The sequence below is a fragment of the Rissa tridactyla genome, chromosome 12 (assembly GCF_028500815.1).
Source record: "Rissa tridactyla isolate bRisTri1 chromosome 12, bRisTri1.patW.cur.20221130, whole genome shotgun sequence".
In the NCBI taxonomy this organism is placed as follows: Eukaryota; Metazoa; Chordata; class Aves; order Charadriiformes; family Laridae; genus Rissa; species Rissa tridactyla.
In genome coordinates, this window is record NC_071477.1 from 17,302,115 (window position 1) to 17,322,929 (window position 20,815).

Consider the following 20,815-nt stretch of genomic DNA (forward strand, 5'->3'; position numbering starts at 1 on the left):
GGTATTCTTTAAGAATGCTCCTGTGCTACTTAAAGCATCAGTGCATCGCTGTGGGTTGATTAAAACTGCCAAGAAAGTCTTTGTTTCACAACACGCTAAATTGAGATACTTAGCTCAGTAACATTAACGCAATGTCTACAGCTTCCTTGAGATAGATTTATAAGGTCAGAGGGAGAAGATAAGGATTTTAACTATTTGGGAAATACTCTAATGAGCTGGAGGAGAGTGGAATGTAAATTTTAGTCACTCAAGTAGACTGCGGTCTCTCACCTGTATTGGGAAGAAGTAGTTTGATCACTTAGTGCCTAACACAAGACTGTAGAAATAGAAAAACCAGTCTGTGGTATAAACTGGATCTTTTGGAAAGACATCTGTTCTCACATGTAAGGGGCTGAGAACCCAATGCATTAGCTATTTTTCATGTTTGAAAAGTTCTTTCCACCTCTGAGATAGGACACTCTTCCCTGAAGTACTCTGGAAGCGACAGGTTATGCTCGCTGCACTTTCGTTCTACACAAAGAGTAGTTTTACTATTACTTACACCAGATCTTATTTATCTGGCATGGCTTTTATTGTTAGTTCAAGTTCTGCAGATGCAAAAAGCAGCAAAGCAATTGTGTAAAGAATGAAATAAACCTGTTTTCAATGCTTTTCACCACTTTCAGTATCTGTGAACTGATGAAAAGAAGTCTGAGCAACTGGTGGCCGAGTTACTAAACTGCCATCGTGTTCTATGGTCAATATGCCCCAAAAACACAGCTGATGAGACTTGCAGAACACGTTTTAAAACATTATCACCATCTGTGCTTCAGTAGTTATTAATGTTTCCTCTTTGCCGTACATAGTGGAATTAACTGAAGTTAGTTTTTACCTTTTACCTAATACCAAACAATAAAAGTTGTGTGAAAAAAAATAACCGAACGGTCACCAACAGTGTATCTGTACAACAGGGAATTTGAGGTTTCCGTATGTAATCAAGCTGTCATACATTTCCTATTTCCTTCAAATTTGTGAGCTTTAATAACAACTGAAAGATCAAAATGTTTGTCTTCCTTTTTTATTGTACCAGCTTGTCACAGTAAATAGCAAGGATGGACCAAGATATTAAAAATTATGAAAGCTGGCTCACAGCAGCCACATTATGAGCTGTTTATGAAGTACTATGAAGACACTAATAAATAGCTACTCAAGAGCTTCTCATCATTATGAAGCTCAGAAAGTCATTATAAGCATGTATCATACTCTTATCTATGTAACTACATCTAACCGACATCAGTGGTCTCAAACAAAACACACACTTGTGTAAAACTTGCACAGCATCTATTTTTAACTCTGAACGAGTTATTACTTTGTAAAAACCTTTGGAAATATGAAAATTTGAATTACTGAAGTCTGAGCATTGTTATTATAGAGTTAATACAGTGCCGCAAAAAGGCACAAAAATCAGTTTGAGTTCTGAAACATGGGCAACGGTCTTAAAGCTTCTGTGAAGGTGAAGTCAAAGCAAAAAGCAGCAACATTGAGCCCTGGCAAGTGAACTTGTTCAGCTTCTTCAGGCAGGGGAAAGGAAACACACACAGAGTTATGCATAAGAGCAGCCAAATTTACATCATGAGTACCAGCTTTAGTGTGTATTAGTGCAGCTCGCACATGTACTGGTAATGAAAGACAGAATCAGCAAACCATAGAGGAGAGTCATCTTACCATTTGTTTTTGATCTTCCTCTGTGCTGTCCAGAATTAGAGCAGTGTAGCAATGTGCTTGGGTGGGCAGATGATTTATTTGAAGAAAGACATTTTGTGACAACTGATTTTTCAGGAGAAAGCTCCTGTGAAACATCTGTATTTTCTTCACTGCCAGAGTATTCTGTAAAATTGTAAGAAGGGCTATTATTAGAAATCTGTGGTTAAGAAAAGTTAATAGAAATAAAACCCGGCACCATGAATGCCCACAACAGGCAGGCATAATTCACTGCGACGCTTCCCACTTCAGTACGTGGGGACTCTAGGACTCCACTATGCTCCTGCTGCTGAAAGATTTGCAAGCTTTCTGGGGACAAGAAAGTTATCGTCTGAACCAGGAAATTCTTACGCGGCTTAGTCATCCTTCACTGCTGACATAAGTGAGGAAGGCTGAAAAGACTGATTACTTAAACCTAACTGTTCTTCAGGGTGAATATGTCTACAAAGGCTTTTGCATTCCAGGCCCTTCTACACGAGCACTGCTAGCTGGAGACCTCTCCCTCGCACCCCACTATCATTCCCATGGCTGCACACATTCCCTCATCTCAACAGACTACAAAGCGGACAGAAAGCATGTCTAGAGAAGAGTATGCACGGAACAGGACGCCTGGGTGGAAAAGAAAAGCCTCAGTTGGGAATGTGTGGAGAAGACGCCTAGAACTCTATGAAGTACCCACTCATCACATCCCCCACCGTATATAAATCGAGGCGCTCTGCAGTTGCAAGCGGTACCTTCCAACCGGTTATCTGGAGAAACCTTCAAAGTTCCTGGACTTTGAAGAACCACAAGGGTAACATCAAAAATAAGGCAAGCAACGTTTTAAAACCCAAGAGCAGACGGACAAGCAGTTTGCGGGTACTATTTGTTCAACCAGTATATAAGTTTACAAATTATACTTTACATATTATCCATTACATTTGGGGGCACCACATAATCAGAAACTCACTAAAATTAATTATTTCAGTGCAATTCTGAGTCAGTCTGCCTGTGGTACTTTCTTCCCCTCTACTCTCTCATGACAGCTTGCCCTGTCTCTTCGTGACAGCAAACGAAAAGGGAAGGTAATTTCTTCCCCCGTCGCAGGAATTCCTCCCTAAGGAGCTCTAGTTTAACAAATTACGCGTGCCAGATTGCAGTGTGCTGCATTAATGACCCTAGACATCCGCCAATGGCAGAAAAAGCTGCCATGCTTGATCTGTAACCGTTTCACTAGAGAAATCTTTCAGAATCAACTGCGATTTTTAGAAGCGAAGAGTCCTATCACCCGTAACACCTGGGCCTACATAGCAGTTCAAAGTGGAAAGCGGCCCGAGGAAAGCATTGTCCAGCCTCTGTAGATGAAGTCAACAAAGACAACATATTCCTCCTACAACCCCATTAAAGTATGTGGGATAGCAGTTATGAGACATAAGAGAGGGACACAGCATGAGGTATAGACTTTAAATCAGGCTTTTACTTTACCTCCTCAGGAGAAGAGAGATTTATCCTTTAGGAAAAAAATTTAGGATGCGACAGGTTGAATAGAGCTCAATGTCACAGCCTCTAAAATGCCATGCTAACTGAAGATGTAAGATACGAAGTTAACGGCAGAAAAAGAGGACCCATCAAGATTTCCAGTCTTCATCGTTCATACAGGAGCCCCAAAACTAACTCATATAACTGAGAACATCTGGTACACGGGGAACTTGGTAACAAATCAAGGGGACCCGTGGCCTCTGTAACTGGGTAAAACTTGCATACAAGTACACTTCCTAACGAAAAGCTAGACTTAAAGACTGGCATATCCATTCTGTAGGTGGATTTATTCTGTGCCATTACAAGCACTACTGTAAGCTGTCATCCAGCATTAATCATAGAATCATAGAATTGTTGAGGTTGGAAGGGACCTTTAAGATCATCGAGTCCAACCTTTAGCCTACCCTGACAAGAGCCACTTCTAAATCATGTCCCTAAGGGCCCCATCTACCCTTTTTTTAAACACCTCCAGGGATGGTGAATCCACCACCTCCCTGGGCAGCCTATTCCAATGTTTAATAACCCTTTCAGTGAAGAAATGTTTCCTAATATCTAATCTAAACCTCCCCTGACATAACTTGAACCCGTTTCCCCTCATCCTATCACTTGTCACCAGGGAGAAGAGGTCAGCCCCCATCTCTCTACAACCTCCTTTCAGGTAGTTGTAGAGGTTGATAAGGTCTCCCCTCAGCCTCCTCTTCTCCAGGCTAAACAACCCCAGCTCCCTCAGTCGCTCCTCATAAGGTTTGTCCTCCAGACCCCTCACCAGCTTTGTAGCCCTTCTCTGGACACGCTCCAGCACCTCAATGTCCCTCTTGTAGCGAGGGGCCCAAAACTGAACGCAGTACTCGAGGTGGGGCCTCACCAGTGCCGAGTACAGGGGGATGATCACTTCCCTAGTCTGGCCCACCACACTATTCCTGATACAGGCTAGGATGCTGTTGGCCTGCACCCTGCTGGCTCATATTCAGCCGGCTATCAACCAACACTCCCAAGTCCTTTTCTGTCGGGCTGCTTTCGAGCCACTCTGCCCCAATCCTGTAGCGCTGCATGGGGTTGTTGTTACCCAAGTGCAGGACCCGGCATTTGGCCTTGTTGAACCTCATACCATTGGTCTCAGCCCATTGGTCCAGCCTGTCCAGATCCCTCTGCAGAGCCAACCTACCCTCAAGCAGATCAACACGCCCGCCCAGCTTAGTGTCATCTGCGAACTTACTGAGGGTGCATTCGATCCCTTCATCCAGATCATTGATAAAGATATTAAAGAGAATGATGCACCTCAACCAGGAAATAAGTTATCTTGCCAGTCACAATTTCATATTAACCACTTAATAAAATCAAAACTAACAGATTAATGAAAAAAGCAGTCTTATGTGCAACACCCACTCTTAAGAGAATGGAACTGGGTAACAAGCAAAACCTAGTAACGAAGCCATTCTCCTCTACAGAAGAAAAAAGAGCTTTACCACACTGAGTTCTCTTTTTCTTTTTTTTCTTTTTCTTTGACTTGGACCTTCCACAGTCTCTGGATTTTCTTTCTTTGTTCTTCTCATGTTCTTTAGCAGCTGAAATTAGACAACATTCCAACTTAATTTTTAAGATATATACACATTTATTCTACCAATTAATTTTCTTAAAGACCTCCACATTTTCTTTGAACGATAAGAGCCAGTTCACTGTAAAAAACAACAAGAAAACTTACTTGTAAGAATCCCCAGCTCTCATAATTGGAATGGTTTAAGTCCTAATTTTATTGTCCCATAACAAAATTACAATAGCACGTGGGAGAAACCAACTGTACACCAATGCCTGTTTGCTACTTACCCGCTTTAGAAATTATTAAAAAAGAAAATACTGGGGGGATTTGTTATATCCATTTTCTAAATTATTATGGCTGAACATTTCAATAGTATTGTGACAGACATCTGACAAGAACAAAACCACAACCCCCCCAAACTCTAGTACAGTTCCTCGGTCAAATGTTTTGTTTTCATTGAAAATGGAGTAACAACTGTTTCAATTGGCTTTAACTGCTATTCTCTAGCCACCCGTTCTCCATCCTATCTTTAAGGGAATAAAACCCCACCATAGTTTTTGAATTATTAGGCGATATCAAGTCCATCCTCAAAGCGTGCTTCCAGAGCACCTCCCATGAAGTACAACCCCACGGCAAGGTAACGTGCACCAACCCTTGTTTTCCATATCCTAGCATTTGTTTACAGTCCTGTCTTTCAGATTTAGGTCTCTGCAGCAGGTTTTCTAGACTCCTGTGCAGTTCCTGAGGTAAATTATCCTTACTCAGCCAAGACTATAGGTGCAATCACAAAATCTATTACGGAAGGATGCCCTGCATCTCAAAAGGGCTCTGCTCCCAGAGTACAAAGCTGATTAAGCCACTTACCATCCCATTTAGAAACCTGTTTCAATTTCTCATTCTTGATATCAGAATAAGCACCTAAAGACACTCTATACTGTAAGAAAACTTCTCCCGCACAAAACATTTAAGGACCCTAGCTGGTCTGTAACCATTCACGAAGCAAACCAGCGATACCAGTGTATTATGTTAACCTCTTCCATACACGCCAGTAGTAAACTCCCCAGTTCATGATCTGAACTGTATTTATGGTACAAACAGCTCACTGAGAAACTGTAAATCTCAGTCACGTTTTACCAGCTGTGATGAGCACGCAGGAGACATGATCACTAGCTCCTCCTCCTGAGAGTCTGCCCTCTGTCTCCCCATCCTCTTAGCCCTTGAACATCTCCTGCTGTTTTGCCACTTATGTTCCTCTTTTGGCACGTCATTAGTGATGGCTGCTAAAATTGTGCATTGCCAGCAGCCACGTTAACTGCTGACACGGATGGCAGTCCGCCATAACAATTACATGTCCTTCAAAGGCAATACGACTGGCAGCACAAAGGACAAAACCCCCCCTCCGTTACCATTTGTTGAGGGGGTGGGTTTAAAAAAAAAAAAAAGAAAGAGGGTTTCATTTCATATTAAAGTCTCAGCACAGAGCTTCCAATTCCTCCTTACTTTGTCTTCCTCTCCTAGTCCTCCAGTACCATTTCCTTCTCCCTGCTCATACGCAGGGATGCAAGTAAGTTCTGCCATTTTATTCTTCCATAAGGACAAAGAGAGAATAACTGAGGCCAACAGAGGAAAATCTTACCTCTTTTCATTTGGGAGTTGAAATTTGCATGGTCAGATTGTCTGATTTGTTTTAAGATACTGAGAGCACAAAGAATGCTACTTCAGCCAAGCCACTATCAACATATCCGTGATAAATATGATAAAAAAAATGGTCACTTTGTTCCACGCTTTTTCCCCTTGAGCTTGCCAGTATGTCTTTTAAAAATCTGAAAAAATCCAAGCATTTGCAAATTTCTGCATACAGCTACCTTCTTAAATGCACGCCTCAGTTAATGCAGGATATTTTTTCTTAAAAAAAAAATAATAAGTCTGTAAAGAGTATTATAAAAGGGACCTTCCAAAAAATCACGTATGAAGAACCATTGTCTCACGTTGTTTCTTGTAAGTACTCCGAAGTCTTGAAGGCTAACGAGTTCTTACTGAAAAAACCACCAGATAAGGAGGCTACCTAGGTTAGGAGCATCCTCATAGATTCACACGATCAACGAGAAAGGTAAACTGCCTTATATAATCCTGAAAATTCATCACAACACAACTGCATTTTTAAAAAGGGGCAAAAACGTAAGACCACCTAAGCCCTCTCAATTTCCTTGGACAGCAGAGAGACTGATGAGGACCAAGTACTCGGTCACATCCTCCACCACCACACCGTGGAAGTTTACACCACTCTCTGTGTGCCATACTCGCAAGTAAGAAACGTCCAACTGACTCAGCCCAACGAAGAGACACTAGCGGATCTCACTGAGACCTTCCGACAAGGGAAGGCAGCAAAGGATGGCCAAGAATAAACAGCGGTGGTAAGTTCTGACTGACTACTACGACCAACAGAACAATGTAGTGACAGGCAAGTAAGGTGATCTTCTCAAGACTATCTCCAGAACAAAGATCACACCCGGCGCAGACACAATAGCCTAAGCACAGATTTTTTTGCGTTTTCCTCATCACCATGACTCAAGTTCTGACCACGTCCCCGAAGGGGAGTGGTGATGTAGTAAATCGAGAGGTATGCTGGAAATCATTTATATATAAAAAATATTTAAATATATGTATTATTTTTATACGTGTGTGTATATACACATACAGGTGCCCTGCCACTTGTATGGCTGTTATCCACATATACTATAGCAGATTCCAGTATAAACAGGGCTTACACTACACTACTGAACAAAGTCATGAAGTAAAGTTGTTGAGAGATGTCAGCAAGGAGTACTGACTACCAGAAGCAGTCAAATGCTACTAAAAAATAAAAACCACACAAAAGAAAAGACTAGGTCATCCTGCCCCCCCCCCTTTTTTCTTTATTAAATTTAGGTAGCTCAACAAGTTTAGGATTACTTAAAATACTTAATGCTTTGTACAACCAAGAGTTGAATAGAATTAAGACACATGTATCAAACAAGGAAAAAATAAGCAAGAATCCTTTCATGCCATTAAATACTTCAGTACTTTTCACATCCCCAAAATATTACACATTGGCTGGGAATAATAAACTCCAATGCATACAGCAAGAAAACTTGTAAAATTCCCTATACTGAATCTTCATTTGAAACTACTGCAAAGAAACAATGACAAAAACACCACTTACATTTTACACTGTACATTCATAAACAATTAAACTCTCTAAAAGAAGGTATGCAGAATACTTTCTACCAATATTATCAGTTCCGCACAAGGCTTAAAACTTTTCCAAGACTTTTTCATGTTAAACTAAAGAGGCGTACCATTTTCAACTTTTTTTTTTTCTTGAGGCTTCCGCAGTGATCTCGCTATGTGGTTCTTGGTTTGTTCTCTAACAGAATGTCGGTGACTATTTAATGCACTTACAGGAGCTGACGTTCTTCTCTTTTCTATTTTTTCATCTCTACATGGGGTACTCCTTAGGGCTATGTGTAGAGGACCATCTACAAAGAGAATAAAGATGAAGTCCAAACTTTAAATTCTTTCAAAATCTAAGTCTACTTCACCAGCAGCAGCTCTGGTAGTCCATGTGGAGCATTTCTGATCACACTGATCAACTCACGAGTGGATCATGGAAAAGCTTTTAAACAGAACCTGATTTAAAGGCTAAAACCCGTAATGCTTTTGTTGGCTTGTTAGTTTTTGTGGGTTTTTTGGTTTTGGTTGTGTTTTGTTGTTTTTTTTCTTGCTCTATTCTTCCAGAAATACTGTGGCTTTGAAGAAAGATGCAAAGAAAAACAGTTCAGTTTGGCAGAGATACAGCTCAGGTAATCTTTATTATTATTTCCTTTGAGAGAAAAGGGGTCCTGTTGATTTAATTAGAGGAACCACAGTCTGTTTTCAAAAGCATGCTTTGTAATGAGGTATACAGAAGTGGCATAGAGAAGCCCTGCACACCTAAGGAAGGGAGCTTTTTAAATAGACACCACTGAAACACCAGGTTTTCAACTGAGTGAGATGCAAGAATTCAGGATCACTACCTAAAATTCACAGGAGTCATGAGATACAGACAGGGCTTCATCTGAGATTCCATTTACTATTTAAGTCAAGTCAAATAGTTCTCATCTTCCTAACTACAGCTAGCAACTCCTACTGAAAGACTCCTGGACATGGAAAAAGAGAGGTGAAGCTGATGAAAGCTACGGCTGCATGGCATGTAGGACAACCAGACTGAACGAGACAAGTACATCGCCATTTTGGAGTATGACATCAAGCACCTTGGTCAATGAGCCCCCATAGTCAAGGTGACAGCTTGCTGACTTTCATCAAGAACATCCAATTCTATCCTCAGAAGTGTCTAAAGTTCAGTGGACACAAAAGGCAACTTCCTTCTTGTCTGAAGGCTTACATGCCAGCCAGATTGTCACTGGGAAACCTCTAACTAAATGTTAGGTACTGTGAGTCATAAAATGACTGAAGACAGAAGGAAGACAGTCCAAGAGAGCTTAGGAGAAGAAATGGTATCAAGTACTCTGCCCTGACCAACATTTCAAGTTGAAGCTATAACAAGGCACATTAAGACATGTCATTATGGAGCTTTCAGAATCAAGTGTATTTCTTCAGGCAAACGAAGCTCCAAGATGCAGAAATCTGAAGGTGATGAGATGACTTTTTCCCTGGGCCTCTCACTCGGAAGTTGCACTAGAACTTAAAGAAAAAAAAAAAAGAAGAATAGGAGCCATTCGTAACTATTTCTGTAACCAAATGGTTATCCTCTAGTCACCCGCCACACAGTGCTTCACAGCCATGAGAGAAGAAAGAAATTACACCAAACCCCAAATTTCCACACAAGACTGTCTCAAAGGCACCTTTTGTCCAGTCAGGCAACTCACCGTTGCCTTTCCCTGGCCACTTCTATACCTCAAGAGCAGCAAGACTGTAGAAAGCAGCATGTTTTGCCCATGAAGAATTACCAAAACCAGAAGATACTCCTTGATAAGATACCACAGTATGTGTATGGCCTTCCATTTTCAACAGGACTAACTTCTCCTCTTGCAGGAATAACTATAAAGAGCGGTTTTTTGTTGGGTTTGGGTTTTTTGGGGGTGGGTGTGTGGGTGTGTTCTGGGTTTTTGTTTTGTTTGGTTTTTTTTTGTTTTGGTTTTTTTTTTTTTTTAAATACAGGTCTGTTTTTGTAGGAATTCTTGCTAACAGAAATTGCTCATCTGAGGACTCCCATGATTAGCGGGTTGAACTAGACATCATCAGTTCATACAGACAAAACTTTTTCCCATGATACATGGTAGCTGAAAAATAAGATTGAGGTACTTCATAACCTGTTTGGGAACACTAGTGTCCTAAAAAACTTTCTGAAATGCAAACTCTTTGTAGCAGTACAGAGTGAGAAGTCATATAAAACAAGCCTTTCTTGAACTTTCCCAATTGTCTACCTTCCTGCATTAAGCTGCAAAAATATTTACAGAACACCATCTCAGGGAACCCCAAAATTACAATAAAAAAATCTATACAAACCAGACAACCTTCATTTAGGCGTCTTAACTTTTCCCACTCCCAGAAGCTCAACTCAACTTCATGAATTAACATTTGAAGAACCTCCAAGGCCACCTTGATCCCACCAGTCTTTCAAAGAGCACAAGGCATGTGACATTCCTGTGGACTGAGATCTGTGTATCCAGATCCTTGCTGCAACAAAATCGTAGTCCATGTCCTTTTTTTTTTTGTTTTAGCTTTGCAACACTGAAGTTTAAGGAGATTTTTGCCAAGAATATGTCGTATCTTTTATGAGACATAAGGGTTAATACATCTCTAAGATTTTTCAGCCACCAGTTAACACCATCTTGGGGGAGTTCAAGAGTACTCTATCATATGCTGGATGTATTTTTCTTCAAAAACTGACAAAAAATAGTTATCAAAAAATAACATGTTAAGTCTTGAAACACCGTTTGTTCCACTGACAGAACAGTTGAGAGGGTCTATGAGTCTTTGAGCACTCTGCAGGAGTTTAGACTAAATTTAATAAGGAGATTAAAAAAATTGGAAAGCTATCCTAAACTTTTGGAAAAGTAACATTAAAATTTGCGCCATGAAGACACAAACTTGTAAGCCTTCCACATTTAGTGTTCTGTTTCTTCTCAATACAACATTTTCAAGTATAACTCAGACAGGTCGATTCATAAAATTACTCCCAAAAGAACAAAGAACAATTACTTACCATAACCAACCACAACCAAGAACTTGTATTTAGCCATGTGCCTTTAGAACTTGCACATTTGCTAAGGTCAGACTTTCTTCATTAGCACCACCTGCAGAGCTTTCATCCTCCTGACTCCCTTAGCCAACCTTCACTCTCCAGAAGGATTCCTACTCCTCTGCCTCCTGCCGATCACAGGAACTTCTGATTTGCAGTTTCAAGAAAAGCCAACACAGAGCACCTAAATACACCGTGTTTACATAGACAACACCCTCAACTTTTGTTAGTGCTATAACTACCTCCTCCTGCAAGTCACTCGTCCGTGTAAGCATTCTGCTGAGACAACCAGGCAACAAGACAACTGTACTACAAGTCTCTAGCGAACAGCAGGACTATGCTCATAGAGAGTCCTATTGGGAAGTGCACAGGAGACTCCTATGCATTTCCTAAAGCTGTCTATGCAGGTCCCATGAGGACACCCACACCTGTCTTACAGGGATATCCTGAGGTGGAACACAGGTGGCAAAGCAGCTACAACTTCCACACGTTCCTGCTTACAACCAACTCAAAAATCAAAACAGATATCAGTACGCTTTAATACCTTTATGATCCAGAATATCTTTGATCATCATGAGAATTACACAATTCTCTACAAATAGACCACAAAAGTCCTCCTGGCATCCAGGGCAGTGAACAGTTGGAATTAAACACCAGCAGATTAATTTCTAGCTCAGATGATGCTAAATACCACTAAGACCAGCAGATACGTTCATAAAATACTGGAGTTGATGAGCATTGTTGATTAACTGCCCACATCCTTCTTCCATAGAGTTCTTCAGACCTCCCTTCTCTAAGCCTGGGAAAAGTATCCTCTTCCATATAAAGAGCTGATCCAGAAGCAGTGAAGGATCTTAGAAACTAACAAATACAGACCTGAGAGATGAAACCACCTCAACCACGTAGAAACCACAAGGACGAGACCCCTTTTTTTCCTTTACATGTATTCCTGGCATCAAGACACTTACACATTAACATGACACGCTGTAACTAACTCTGAGTAGGCAGAATTTTCTCATAATGGTGTCATGTACAAAAATTTAAACCTACTGACAAAATGCATACATCTTCAAGGTCTGAGGTGAGGTGCATCATCTGTGCAAGCGCTGAAGTCTGGCGCAAGTTGACTTTCAGATTCCAGAAAAATTGTTCACATGTTACAAAGGCATGAACTAAATTTTGTTGAAATCTGTCCAAATGAAAAGATGTTACTAAAAAAAATTAAAGCCACTAATTCAGAAAGACTCAAAGTCAAGAAAGAGACAGTTCAGATGTTCAAATTAGGAGTTGCAGGTACAAGAATGAAATGAAGCTATTCCACGTCTCTTGGAGTGGTCTAGGTCAGGAAACAACAAACTTGATTAAAAATAACCTTTTGCAGGCACTTCACATAAAATAACATGGACAGATAGATATATCTGAAAGAGAAAACTGTCACCTTGGAGGAAATGGTTTACAGGAAGTGTTTGTAGGGCACAACTCACAGTATGGGATGATGTACTCCAACAGTAAGCTAAGCGACTGTGCAGAGAAAGAGAAGGGACAACAAAGAAAAAGGCCTATCTTAAGGTTAATGCGCATGAACATGGAATGTGGCTCTACTCCTTTTTTATTACAGCAATCAGCAAGGAACTAACTGCCAAAAATTATTAACAGATACTACACCACGTTTAATTTTCAAATGATAAAATTTGATAGAACACCTCAATGTGAACTGTCAAAAACTCAAACAACTCTTTCCTGCAAGACAGACTTTGAGAAGCCATCTGCAGCCTGTGCTCAAAAAGCTTGTTTTAAGCTTATGCGTCCACATACGCTCGCGCAAGTCTCGATTCTCCTCTTTAACAGAAGGGCTGCAGGGGGCTTTATAATGCACCTGCAGGGACGCAGTGAAACCTGAGAACTGAGGGCAGAAACGCCCGCAGCTCCTACGTTCCCACGGGACACAAGATCAACCGCCTTACTCTCTATAAAGACGATTCTTTTGGTAAAGACCAAATAGCGGTGCTACTCATGGAGGTAAGTATTATAACGTGGGGCTGGGGGAAAAGAACTGTTTCATCGTAATGACCTCACAATATTTCATGATAATTTAAAGAGAAGTATTGCCTGAACGCATCCAGTAGCCATTTAAGTCTGTGTCGTTCTGTCCAGAGTAGTAAGGCATATCTAAAATACAAGCTTAGGCAATGGTAGTTCCTTCCCCTCTGTTCAATGAAGAGTCGCTACAGAATTTAGAGCGAGATGTGTCAAATTTGACACTGCAAAGGTAAGATCCTTCTTAGGGAAAAGGGAGAGACAGGACAAATCAGTTCCACGTTAACCTTTCCAGCTCACTCAAGTTTTGAAGCCAATGCCAAGTGGCACGCTTTACATTTCAGATGTTGACATTTCAGACAGTCTCCACTTCAGCGTGAAGTAATTATACTTAAATTGTTCCTTTCCTGCGTCCCGCAACACGCTCATTGAAGACCACTTACATCCATCTTCTTTTTTATGTGTTGAAATCCCAATTCTAAGGACTACAAAGAAAAGGTTTTGCCACTGTTCTGAATATTGCATAGTTTTCTAGAACTTTAGGGCACAATAAGTGTTTTCACTTTAAATCCAGCAAACAGTTGACCCCCACCATTTATGTATTTTACATTAATGTGTAGCAGAAACAGTAAACAGAAACAGTGAAGCCCCAGAACTCCAAAATCCAACTTGTGAGATACGGACTTAAATATGGTAAAACTTCTAAAGCAAGAGTATCTCCAAGCCTATGGAATAAGATGACTCATAATTTCTAAACTCTTATCTGTTAGAAATTGCCACCTTTTCTTAAGCACTAAACCCCATGTAATATAGTGAAGTATAAAAAAAAAGGACATTTCTACCAAAAGGTAAAGTGATTTAAATATATTCACTTTGAACAGGAAAATTTTTGCTCACAAAGAATTGTAAAGGTGAAAAGTAAACCCACCACATACCATACTTAAGTATTCAAAAGCCTTCACTCTCACTAAGCAGTACATCCTGAAAAGTCTTTTTAAAAGATGATATAAGAGCATTCAGCAGACACAGAGAAAGTCTTGCTTAGCAGGCTGTCTTCATATACATGCCGTTAAGAACAGAAGAGACACTTGCAAAAAGACAGAAGAATAAAACACACAATGCAAGAGTATGAGCTCATAAACCCCATTAACTCTACTTCAGAATGTGTCGTACCCCCACAACAAAAATTAGAAGAATTAAGAACACACTGAGTTAAAAACCAAGTGGCACTCAGTATCAGATATATGATATCACTAATATATAATGACATTACTTTTCCTGATCAAGGAAAACCTTACTGTAGCTCCATCATAGCAGGCTTTGACAGCGAAGGTGACTTGAAAACTTTACGGTCTGCCTTCCACCTGGTGCACTGCTCAACAGCTGCCAGCACGACCCAGGGGCTACCTGCAGGGATACGCTACGAAGCGCATCACCGAAGCAATCCGGGTTAAAAGTAGCCATCCACAAATGGGGAATGAAAGGGGTGAGGGCTTAAAATGAGCAAATACGGTTACAGCTCAACATTAAAGGATTACCTGCCAAGCGCAGCCAAGATGACGACATCAAACCAATTGTGTGCACTTGGGGGAAAGGATAAATGAAAGGGTCAAGCTCTTGAGTCACTTGTCAGTTCATTCAAGACAGTCACAGGAAAACTTCTCAAACCGAAACAATTATGCAGTTACAAACAGCAGAATAGAAGGGGTTTTTTTAAGGAAAAGCACATGACAAGCAAGCAGCCTACTTTGATCACTGTGCAGCTGCTAGCAGCCATTCTTCACAAAGCGCGTGTCTCAGGTGTGTTTGTCAAGGCAGTATTTTGGTTTCTTTTAAGCTGCATGCAAAGTATAACACGCTGTCTTGGTTTGAGGCACATCCTAATGCATTTAAAGAAAAATCTTCCTCTATGTAATCAAATCTTATGCCTTTGCATCACTCAAAGTTACAGACGTATTTGAGGTATAGAAGTTTGCATGAAGTAGCAGTATGTTAAATTACACTTATTGTGTCAGGAACAGGCAGTAGCACCTCAAATGGAGAAACTTTGCCAGGCACATTAGGAAAAGCAGACACGAAGCAAAGTAAGGCTAGATATATTCTGCTGTAGTGAGCTGCTGCTCACTGAACAACTTGCAAGACTTTGCAATTCTTAAACAAGTGTTAATGAAAGATCAAACACAAAGACAAAAAACCACCAGGGAATTCAGCAAAGAGAAAGCTGAATTTTATAAGACAGGCTCAATCAGAAGACAGAAGAGATGACAATTTTCATGGACCCGCAGTACAAAGAGAAGCAGTCCACAAGAACAAAGTTTGGACAGGTTAGCAGCAACACCGCAGTTTGCAACTAGACCTAAACTGCCGCCCTGATGTGTGCAAGACACTAAGAAGAAAGTGCTTCAGAGAACGAGACAGTGAAAGAGATGTTAATGGGATTCTGAAGGCTGCAAAGCAGTTATAACTTAAGCATTCATTTTTTCCCTAACCATTAAGTTTTTACCCCTTTCCACTACCTATCAGTCACCTGAGGATATTTTTCAATTACAGCTGTAGCAATTACATTTGTTAAATACTAGGACTTTTTTTGCCCACAGGCCCAGCACTGAGAACGGTAAATACTGCAGCGATTGGTACGGGATTTCTAGCCAAGTACACTCTTGAAGTCAGACCATGAAGCATAAAGACCAAGTAAGAAACAGGAGAGAATTGGAGTTACCCAGACTGTTTTCTTAATATAGAAAAGGACAAATGTCTTCAAACAATGCTATTTAGATATTTGTCAAGCCGGGGGAGGGGGGGAAGTGGCAGAAACTCAGGGAATTGTAGTTTTGGAGAGCAGAGGTTTAATACTCAAGTGAGTTGTTACAAAGGAATCAGAGAAGCTGCACAGTCAGCTCATTACAGACCATGATCTGTATCTCTAGATGAGGGAGTTTGTTTTACAGAAGATAAAACCGAATAATGTTTACACATATTATGCTTCTTCTCCACAATGAAATCTGCTAAGATGGAGCCCTAAAGAGACTCCTTCAGCCCAAAAGAAAATCGATTTCTGCTCTTTCCTGCTTCTCCTGCCTGCTGCTGCTTAAAAAAGGAAGAGATCAGCAACATACTTACACAGTAAACCAGCTGTGGTCCGTCCTCTTTTTGACCTTTCTTGATTAGCTTTTTCAGAAGCCAAAGAAGCTCTGGTTTGAATATTTCGTTTTACAGGGTTCTGCTGTGATTCTGCAGCCTTCTCCACTCCATGAAAGTATTTCATGTGATAATGCAATAACTTGGCTTTGCGGAAGGATTTTGAACAGTCCAAGAACTTGCATCTAAACTTGTGATCTTGATCAACAGTTGCAGCTTTTTTTGATGCAAGAAAGTTTGCTCTCCTACAAGGTTTTGTTACTGGAAGAACAAAACAGATAAATTCCCCCATGCATTTGCTATATTTATCAAATGGTTTCCTAAACTTAAAACAACAAAAAAGTTAAGAAACGGGCATGCATTCAAACATGTTAGCTATGAAATGCTAAAAATAAAATGTTAATGCTGTATCTGCCTTTAAGATTAATAGCTTTTAAGGGAAAACTCTGCCCTCTTAAAAATCAGTTGTCGATGCCGGTGTTTTTATGAATGAGTTACCAGAAAACAACATTTTGCCTCCTTGAGTCCCTTGCCCAACCGCTAATATCACTGTATATAGTCCTACTACAGACATAAGACTGAATTACAGAGAAGAGTGTGTACTTCCGTCAGAACACTGGATTATGGTCTATCAAGTATTGGTTTAATTGTTTATAACTGTTCACGTCTTTGGTGAATGCGCTCTCCAAGGAAAGCGGTTCTGCTTCTTTGCTTGTAATCACTCTGCTACCTGCTTGCTGGATGCCTTGTCCTACCACCCAAGCCCGATTACTTCCAAGGACAACGGAAGCAGTACGTCAGAACTACATTTTTCAAGTAAAATGGAAATTCATTTTGATTTGCAAGCAACAATGAAAGAATGAAATGAAGCAAGAGGAAAACTGCTTGCATCTGTTACAAAATTTCCCCTACGATCTGCAGTTAGTTTCTCAAAAAAAGCAAAGAAAGTCTTCAGACTCAAATGGAAAAACCATTTTAAGGCATCTGTTGCACTGCTGTGCAACCCAGGGCTATACCGAAACTTGGCCTAGTAAATTCCTCATTCTTCTTCCAGCATTTCAGAAACTTTCAATTCATGTTTTTGCTAAGAAATACACAAAAGAAATGTTTTGAACTAAAAGTAAATCAGATTACTGCCACTAGTATCTTTACCCAATACAACAGAGGAGAGGCAGAAATTTGGGAACACACAGATCTAGAGAGATCCAGGCAACTGTCCATCACCAATACGCACACAGCGTCAAAAAAATCCCTCACCAACTAGAGGACAATGGAAAGGTGTCATTTTTACAAAACAGCTTCCAGATATCATTTTTCCTTTTGTTTTTTTTTTTTTTTTTTTTCCCCCAGTACTTAAATATTATTTCCACATTTACAAGTATTTTCAAACTTGGAGGATTCAGAAAGAAGAAATGTTTAAGCTAAGACCCAGATGTAGCAACAGTGAGGCCAAACTGAAGGTATGCAGCACATGACTAAAAACTAAGACATTATATTAGTAATAGCAGTTGAGAACAAGGAACACGAAAGGACTCAGAAACAGTACAAACAAGAAGTGCAGAAATAATTAGACTTTCCACAAGCGCACTTACGCAGGAATGCACCGAATGGGAGTGTGAAAGGGCGTGTGAACACAGGACAGCTTGCTCAGAAGTTTTTAGCGTGTAGCATCAAAAATGGTGTTACTGAGTCGCAAACATAAAGGTTATACCATAGCGAGGAAAAGCATCCCAGACAGCTGTATCTGAAGCACACTTAGTTTTTAAGTATTGCGTTATGACAAAGAAACTAAACTTGAAGTCAGTCATAGAAAAAAACCAAGTAATGGTGCTCCGGAGGTTGATATACAGGGAAGGATTAAGAAGTCATGTACACAGACTAGTTAAAAGAAAGAATATTCAGTTAATTTTGGGAAGAAAACAGTAAAAACAAAGACTCTGCTTTTGGGCGTTTCACAAAGGTAATGACAAGGAGAAAGAGAAAGGCATTTTGGCACAGCCGTATTAAGAACACGCTGACAGGGATGCTGCTTCAAGCAATTAATGGTAATAAGATTGCAACAGAGCCAGACAACTGGATCACACTTGCAGAATGACAAAGTTTGCCAATAACAAAAATCAAAGCATGCTGTACGCCATCAAAACTTACATTCATAAAGAAAAAAAAAATATTTAAGGAATAGTCAGTGAAGTGGCCTGTGTGTTTAGTGAATGCAAGTACAGAAAGGTTCTCTTGACCGTAAAGCTAAAAACCAGCATTCAGAACAATAAAAGAGAACTTGTTTCTATTTAATAACATGAAGATGGGGAAACTTAACTGCAGCAGCAGGAGGCAATGGGGTCCAAAGATTTAGCCAAAAAATATTACAAATGTGACAAGGGAAGCTTATACTGTCACACAACTGTCACTATGAGGCCCTGCATTCAAGCTCAGAGCACTTCATTGAGACGGACAAACTGTGGAGAAGATACAGGGAATGGCTTCTAACTGATAACTACAAGTTAGAAGAGGAGCATAGGATCACATTAGCCAAAGTTTAGAAAGAGAGGTAAGAGGAAGGAAAGCAGACAAAAACACCCCAACAACTTACTGCGACATGCTAAAGGCATCTATCCAGAGGATTAAAAACACAGACAATCTCACATAGTTTGAAACAAAGCTTAAATTATTACCATCACCACCACATTTGGGGGCATTTTCCTTCTTCACAAGTCACACAACAGAACTCCCTGCCGCCAGGGCAGAGCAGGAAGCTGATGCCCAACCCCGCCAGCCAGGAAGGCCTCGGAGGAGCCGGTGCTCCCAGCTGAGTGCTCTGAAGCCCACTCATCACACCAACAGCTAGAGGGGAGAACGTCCATCCTTACACATACATACAATTTTTGCTTACAATGCCCGGTACTAACACTGGTTTCTGTGGAGTGAAAGTTTTGCCATAACAGCTTCAGATTTTCAGGCACTTGCCTTTCGAGAGGAGCTTGGTGGGTGTTTTCTCTGAGTACAGACGAAAGTTAGTGGCAGACGTACCACCTGCTACTTCTTCCATGTTTATAACCAAAATTAGAACTCCTCACCTGGCATTCAATTATCCATGACAATATTAAGCACAGAGACTCAAGGTCAAACAACAGCGTCTCCTTTAACTTTCACTACAGAGAAAAAACCATCCCTTCAGCATTCAGGTCAGCAACCTCCCTCACTCCCCGTTGTGCTGTATTATCCAAGGCTCAAGCGATGACCACGTTCAGCAGCAATTTTACAGTAAAATGACACCATGTGAAGCTACCGAGTCCACAAGAGATTTTTCCCACCACCACTACCAATTCTTTGTTTGAATTGACTCCTGCTGGGACAGGAACGTTTGGTAGCAGCACAGTATCTTGACCGAAGGTCTGCCATCCTGAGGCATCTTCTGAAAAACATTGGTAAGCTATCCCAGAAAGCCAACAGCGCATATAACACCTAGCATTTTCCCCCAGTTAAAGCTGGCCTTGCTGCAGTTTCTAGCCCTTAGATCTTCACACACAATTGCCTGTTAAACTGACGAGACTTCTGGGCTCAATTTCCTGTTCTCCACAGAAATATTAAGACCAAATTATTCCTTCACCTGTTGCTAAACTGAACACATGGATCCTGTCTAGAGCGTATGTTCTCTGGTGCTTCCCTCTCTATCGTTTCCAAGATTATCTGTTACCATTAGCTTTCTAGAGCTGACACTTTTCACACTAGGCTAGCTTCCTCATTAGTGACCTATTTCTTTGGTCTTATTTATTCTGAAATCTTGTGTAGTTTTTCTTAAGTTTACCAAAAGTGTTCCAGTTCACCATTTTAGCACCCAAACTACGTTTCTTTGCTTATTTTCAAAAGCCTCTGTCTTTCGAGATCTTAGCTGTGCAGCAAAGAACACCTCGTGTAATTTGCTCTTCTCCAACTCCTTTAGGTGAGGACAGCACCCAAGCGCTTCCAGTGCGCCCAGAATCCACTCACGCAGATGCCTGATATAATAAATTGGTGTAAGATATCAATAACCACAGATCATTATATATTTACAAAGTTATGATTTTTTTGACCCAAAACATTGACAGTGCAAGAACTACTCAAGGCGGTATCTGATATGATCCTCCACTCCCCATTTTCTCCCTGTGTTGGCGCTAAATTTGTAACATAAACCAGGGAAGTCTGTACTGTACAAAAAGCTCTTAAGCGTGCAGTGTCCTCCTGCGCGAACCACGGCATACCTTGAGAGGGGGCTAGCAGCTGGGGGGGTAAAGGCTTTACCCGCACCTTGAGGTGTAACAGAAACACCCATGTCCAGATTGTGGCGCCTCGCTGTAAGAAACTTTCGTAAGTGAGCAAAGCAGGACGGACTTCTTTACATACTATATTGTTAGGCTTAAAATGACAACTGTTACACTACCTTGAAGGAATCAAAGCCTACCTAGGTAAGCTGCAGGGCACACAGCTGCTCTCTCAAACTGGATGCAAAGATATTATGCTTCTCCTTAACTGAAACCCAGAGCTAAAAGTGACAAAATTAGAAAAACATGTGGTAAGTATAAGGC

General features: G+C 40.7%; 1 protein-coding gene across 8 annotated transcripts in view; it reads right to left on the bottom strand.

Annotated features, from left to right (window-relative positions):
• PHF20 (PHD finger protein 20) overlaps window positions 1-20,815 on the bottom strand; it is a 63,899-nt gene that overhangs the window by 19,201 nt on the left and 23,883 nt on the right. For 5 of the 8 annotated variants that reach the window (XM_054217990.1, XM_054217988.1, XM_054217989.1 and 2 more), the window contains 4 exons: window positions 16,236-16,514; window positions 8,134-8,313; window positions 4,725-4,823; window positions 1,705-1,866 (listed from right to left, as the gene is read on the bottom strand). In XM_054217990.1, the coding sequence (XP_054073965.1) occupies window positions 1,705-1,866; window positions 4,725-4,823; window positions 8,134-8,313; window positions 16,236-16,514 (720 nt within the window). The remainder of the gene's footprint in view (window positions 1-1,704; window positions 1,867-4,724; window positions 4,824-8,133; window positions 8,314-16,235; window positions 16,515-20,815) is intronic. The other 3 variants (XM_054217992.1, XM_054217991.1, XM_054217995.1) reach the window with 3 other exon arrangements.